This window comes from Lactuca serriola, chromosome 5 (assembly GCF_051521515.1).
Source record: "Lactuca serriola cultivar US96UC23 chromosome 5, Lser_US96UC23_V15, whole genome shotgun sequence".
Classification (NCBI taxonomy): domain Eukaryota; kingdom Viridiplantae; phylum Streptophyta; class Magnoliopsida; order Asterales; family Asteraceae; genus Lactuca; species Lactuca serriola.
In genome coordinates this window covers 109,443,064-109,449,789 of record NC_136412.1, presented here as the reverse complement: position 1 = coordinate 109,449,789, position 6,726 = coordinate 109,443,064, and the positions used below count along the sequence as shown (strand labels likewise).

The window sequence follows — 6,726 nt, the reverse complement described above, 5'->3', positions numbered from 1 at the left end:
AGGTGGTTTTTCAAAATTTGAAATCGTTATCTTGAAATGCTCGAAATCTAAAATGAAACTCCAAAAGAAGCTTGATTTTTGAAATCTTTTAGGGTTTCTTTGTTCATGTTCGAAATTTGAAATGAAGGTTCAACATTTGAAAGGAAGCTTGAAATATAAAGCTCGACAAACAGGTTACCCTTACAAATCATTATCCTATAATATTTTGGTGAAACTAGGTAACATATGATATGATATATATGATAGACCCTTAAAATTTTGTTGTTTAGAAAGGGTTGCTTTTACTTAATTCATGGTTGTTATAAGGAAAAACACTTAAAAAGATAAAGATTAGATCATGCTTCGCTAAACATGATAGATGTAATTTTTATGAACTTAACAAGTATAGAAATGATAAATTTAACAGGAAAAATCAACATAATATGTCGGATAAGCTGTGCTTTCTATTTTGAACACCCGTCCATTAAAAGAACTCTTTGAGGCATTTGTTGACATATAGTATAATGGTCTATTTCTTTACAAAAATAAACATTCCTTTTGTTTTTGTTTCCTATTCTATTTTTATCCTTTTCTTTTATATGGGTTTTCTCGATATGAATAATAAAGAGATACAAGAAGCTGCATTTACGTTAAAGAGACATTATACATCAAGTAAAGCAATGAATAAAATGTACATCAACACACACACACAAACAAAAACACAAAAATCAGATCTATTTAGCCCTCCATTTTTCCTTCTTCACAATGTTATAATACCCAATTCCCCTTTTAGCCTTTTAGGCTTTTACATACAATCCAATCTACTCTACAGTTATTTCCAATATTGTAGTAAGTCTCGGTTTCTTATATCTTCTTAAAAGCAAAGAAGAGCATACAACACTTACAGATGAGAGTGCCATACATGCACCAGCCACCCACGGTGGCAACTTGAGCTTTATCCACGGAAAGAAAACTCCGGCTGCAATCGGAATCGAGATCAAGTTGTATGCCATGGCAAAAACGTAATTTAATCGGATACGAGTGAAGGTCTTTCTCGAGAGATCAATGGCTGTGATCACATCTTCCAAGTTGTTTCTCATTAGAACGTAATCAGCCGCCTCGATTGCGATGTCGGTTCCTGCTCCGATTGCGATTCCAACGTCGGCTGCTGCCAAGGCAGGGGAATCGTTGATTCCGTCTCCCACCATCGCCACTATGCTGCCGTCTTTTTGAAACGAACGAATGACATCGGCTTTTCCGGCCGGCATCACCTCCGCCCTTATGTCATCAATGTCCACCTGCACAAGAAATAAACAAATAACCTTTAATCCATCCAGTAGGCTACACTTTTATTTATTTACTTAATAAAATAAAGAAAGTCGTACCTCCTTGGCCACAGCCTTAGCAGTCCGCCAATTGTCTCCGGTAACCATGATAGGTCGGATACCCATTTTCTTAAGGCCTTCCACCACCACAGCCGCCTCTCTCTTCAACGGATCCGCCACCCCTACCACCCCAATCAGTTGTGTATCACATGCCACCAGTATACCTGTCTTTGCATTTTCTTCTAACTCAACCACAAAATCTTCAACATTGGTCGGAATCGTGATTCCATTCTCAGTCAGCAAACTTCTGTTACCAACCTGTTCAATCATACAATTTCCATCATCATGTTTGGTAATTTTATTATATTATATTTATATGTAAATACAGACAATATATAGTTTTAACTCTACTGTGTATGATTATGACTGATGAATTTTCTAATTACAAAACTAAACAAAATAAAAGCTTATTAAAACCCAAATAAGATTATAGAATAGACAAATAATATTGTAATTTAACTAAACAAGTGAACCTTGGAAAAGATATTTGTATTATATATATAAAAACATGTGATGTAATGAATATCAACAAAAAAAAAAGTTATTATTATGTTTGTTTCATTCCAACCAAACACTAATAAAATATGACCAAACCAAACAGATAAAACACAAAGTGTGAGTATCTCACCAAAACTTGCTTGCCATCAATATAACATCCAACACCTCTTCCGGGAATTGCGGAGAAATCAGAGACATCTAGAAGCCATCCGGACATTAGGGACTCATTGTCTTTATGAGAATCTTTGGTTGTTGCATTCGGGTCAAAGAATTGAAAATGGCGAGCATATTCCACTATTGCCTTCCCTAATGGATGTTCGCTACTTGCCTGAAACAATTTTGCAATTTTAGATATATAATATAATATTCCTAATGCTTCAGATATCTATCTAGATTCTAAAGTACACTCACTACACACCTCAGCAGACGCTAATAATCTGAGGAAATCTCCACGATCCATTTCCTGCGTGAACAGTTTGACTGTTGTGACCGTGGCTTTACCCTGAGTCAAAGTTCCGGTTTTATCAAAAATGACGTATTTAACCTTCTGGGCCCTCTCCAATGCATCACCCCCTTTGATGAGAACACCGTTATTGGCTCCAACCCCGGTTGCAACCATGACAGCAGTTGGGGTGGCCAAACCGAGTGCACACGGACATGCAATTACAACAACTGATATTGAAAACATAAGAGCGAATACAAAGTGGTTTCCGTTTTCGGGTAGCCATTCTTCTGGGTAAGCTCCAAGTGATCCGCTCACATACCTAAATCAAATTTACCACATGTCATTTCTCTTCTCTTCTCTTATGTATTAGTATGTAATTTATTGCAAGTCTATGGATTGGAAACTTACCACCCTAGCAACGTCATTAATGACAAACCGACCACCATAGGGACAAAAATGCTTGCAACCTGAACCACACACATATATATAGTCATAATACGCATAATAAATGAATTGTCTTTTAATATCATACTTACAATAACCAAATTTATATAAATTTCCATTTCTTTCATGTCAAAAATGCAAAGAGATTCCTATTAAATTCCACCCATCTGCCCATTGTAAGGGTAATAATAACATTGTTGCATGGATCGGATAATCAGAAACATAGTTATCATGTGAGTTATAGTTGGTGTGTTCTTGTTTCTATATGTATAAACTTGATATTCTGTTAGGGCTTGTTTTTTTTTCATCAAATGCTGTCTAATAAAGAAACAAATTTGTTGCATAATCGGGAAGAGGGTGTATGTTGTTTCATAAATATGCATTTAATCCTTTTAAATATAAACACTCCAACCATAATTCACATGTCTACTTACAATTATTCAATTTATGCAACAATGTTTTACTTTTTTATGCAACAATATTCCATGTTTGTATATACATATGCAGCTGACACGAATTATACAACAAGTTAGGAGTAAAATAAGGGATGTTCTGGTGGTTGCTTGTTTAGTATGATAAATAAAGAGATCTGTGGCATAAGGGTGCATAAATAATAAAAAGTAAAAAGAAAGAGGAAAGTTGAGTTACATAATCAGCGAATTTCTGAATAGGTGCTTTTGACATTTGTGCAGTCTCAACAAGAGAAATAATCTGGCTCAAAACAGTATCGGAACCAATTTTAGTTGCCCTGACATGGAGTAAACCATGAAAATTGATTGTACCTCCAATCACCAATGAGTCAACCTCCTTCAAAACAGGTGCTGACTCACCAGTCACCATACTTTCATTCACATGACTTGAACCCCACTCAACAACACCATCCACTGGAACTTTTGTACCTGGAACCACTTTTAATACATCACCCGGCTGAATCAGCAATGCATCTATTTCCCTTTCTCCAATGTTCTTTCCACCTATCAAAATCAATTTAAAATATTATTTTCTATAAATAATAAATAATAAGTAATAAATAGATACCTTTGTCTTTAAGGAGCAGCAAAGCGGTTGCGGGCACTAGTTCCACCAACTTCTTTATAGCATCTGATGTTTTCCCTTTCGCAAGAGATTCCAAATACTTCCCAAGCAACACAAAAGTTATCAACATGGCACTTGTTTCAAAATAAGTCGGAGACCAAAACCCAGTGATGGCACCATACAGAAGGGCATAAACGGAATAAAAGTATGATGCTGTGGTCCCCAATGCCACCAACACATCCATATTTGTTGAACCGTTACGTAATGCTCTGAAAGCCGCAACATAAAAGCGTTTCCCAATACCAAACTGAATAATAGTAACCAGTATCCAGCTCAGCCAATCACCCATCTGGAAGGGCCCACATCTCCATAGCAATAATGCGTAAACAAGCGGTATGTGTGGGCATATGAATCGCATCAAAAAGATTGGAAACTGCACAAAAAAGTTACTTACTTACTTAGTGCAATCCATCAAACCCTCCACATACCCATTATTTAATTTAATCAATCTACTTACACTCAGGAAAAGACTGGATGTGAACAGCCTATACATCTTTGATGATTCTTCTTCGTCTTGAGATACCATTCTTGTGTACGGGTTCTTTACATGCATCTGAAACCTCCCGCAGCTTTCTCTAACAATTGCATCAACTAAAGATCTTGGACCAAGAATCTCGGTATCAAACAGAACATTTAATTCTCTTGAACCCCGGTTAAAACCAAATTCTCTAACTCCTCTCAAATTGCAAACTATGCTTTCCAATGTCTGTGCATCCAACTCGTTTGATACCCCAACAACACCCAATATAATCTTATCCTGCTCGCTACTCTGTACAAATGTGGCATCAAAACCAGCATCTTCAATGGCGCTCACAATTTCCTCCTTACTTATTACCAAAGGATCATACTCCACTTCCCCTAATGAAGTTGGAAGGGCAACAATGGCTCTTTTCACACCAGGTAGCTTTCTTAGGATACCTTCAACGGAATTAACGCAAGCTGCACATGTCATGCCTCCAATTGTGAACTGCCCTACGAGACTTCCTTGTGGCTTTGTGCCAGAAGTACTCTTTTCCTGTAGAATCTCCGCTTCAAACCCTGCATCTTCTATTGCATTCTTAACATCGTCTTCCTGTACAAATTACAATTAGGATAATTCTGGTGCTAAGAAAAATAAAAAGGTTCAGATTCAAAATTTCAGACAACGACTCAAAAACAGTAAAGGAAACAATCTTTTAGGTTCGCCATGTCCCTTGTAGATCAATCGGAACAATTGCCGATGCTTATCACCCGAATCAGGTTTATAAGAAAATCAATTTTTTTCCTTAAAACCCATCGGAGGACTAATCAAAGACTGAAAGTGATTCATGGCAGGAACAACATACTGACCTTGACCAAATTGGGATCGAAGACTACATCGGCTCTGTGCTGCAACAAGGCGACAGAAGCACTTACGACGCCATTTAAACTCATAAGAGCTCCTTCAACGGAATTCGAACACGCTGCACAAGTCATCCCTGTAACTTTCACCTGAATTCTCTTCATACCCCCTTCTTCTAAACCCTGTCCGCTTTTACCTGAATCAGCAGTATTATCATACCCGTCTTCATATGAATCCAGCAGTCTAACGTCCTCGAGGTCACCGCCTACATCGATCGCCAACGAATCACGGTCGCCACCACCAACCCCCGTCAGCTGGAGGTCTTTGAAGGTCGGCGCCATTGCAAAACCACAGCGACTAAACAACTATGTATATATTTCCTATATATGTATATATTCAGAAGGAGGAATAGATGTACGTATATGCTGGATGAGAGAGAAAAGTGTGGGAGAGAGGTGGTGAACACCAACAGATTGAAAAATGGTGTACTATAAGAAAACCAGTCTTGGTGGGTAAGGGCAGGTAAACAAATACATATAATTAGCGATGTTTCACTTAGGCCCCTCCTTTTTACTATTTAATCGACATACACCCCATAGATTACAACAACTCTTTCTGCACCTCTGATATTTTTGTATTTTATGGATATGACCCAAATTTTAACTACACATTCTCTTTTAATAAATTATCACTTTAGCTGTTTACCCTAACAAGTAAATATTCAAAGTTTTAGAATTTAAAATTATATATTTTCAAATTTTTCCTCTTTTATAAGATCTATAATTTTTTTTTTTCTAAAACTTTTAAACAAAACGAAACCCTTCACATAAAGCATAATATATATATATATATATATATATATATATATATATATATATATATATATATCGCTATATATCGCTATGTCGGTTTGTTCTTAAAGAAAAAACATTTCAAAAATCACTTACATATATTGTTTTCTATAACAACAAATATATAATGGTAATAGAGAAGAACACACATTTGTTTTAATATTTTTTCCTTAGTTCATTAATATTAAGTGCGATTGTATGTCATGAAAGTTTTTTTTTTCAAATGTTAATTAAGTTAGATGTTACTTTAAATACTTTTATTCAAAATACTTAATTTAGAGTCTTTCATCCTAACAATATGAGTGATAACTTAGTTTCTTACGAGAATGCAATGTTGTTATAATGACTAAATTTTTATTAGTTAGTTAGCACTTATGATTATGAAGAGTCCTGATAAATTGATGATTGAGACAAAATTATGCACTAACCAAATTGAGCATTGTGTCTTTTTATAGCAGAAAAATGTAATTAAAGTCCAAAATCGTCACAGTTCAATCCCTATAACTGCATTTGAAATCTGGTCAGAACCTATAGGACCATTCATGCCTTTTATTCATAAAAGTATATATTGTTTTTTTATAAATAAGGAAATTGGGTAGGGGGGATTTACCAGATATAGCCCTTGAGATAGCTTAAATTTCGATTTTTATCCTATTTTGTACGATACTTCTATTACATGTTGTACTACACGTTTGACTTTTTCTAATG

The 6,726-nt window shown here is 35.7% G+C and overlaps 1 protein-coding gene across 1 annotated transcript; it reads right to left on the bottom strand.

Annotated features, from left to right (window-relative positions):
• Nucleotides 1–623: 623 nt before the first annotated feature.
• Nucleotides 624–5,661, bottom strand: LOC145052858 (copper-transporting ATPase RAN1-like). The gene is made up of 9 exons (XM_079000772.1): nt 5,176–5,661; nt 4,304–4,918; nt 3,790–4,219; nt 3,400–3,725; nt 2,716–2,774; nt 2,281–2,626; nt 1,993–2,190; nt 1,365–1,622; nt 624–1,277 (listed from the first exon to the last, which is right to left on the bottom strand). Exons 1-9 carry the CDS (start codon nt 5,506–5,508, stop codon nt 801–803), a joined length of 3,042 nt encoding a protein of 1,013 aa, XP_078856898.1. The 5' UTR covers nt 5,509–5,661; the 3' UTR covers nt 624–800.
• Between the last annotated feature and the right edge of the window lie 1,065 nt (nt 5,662–6,726).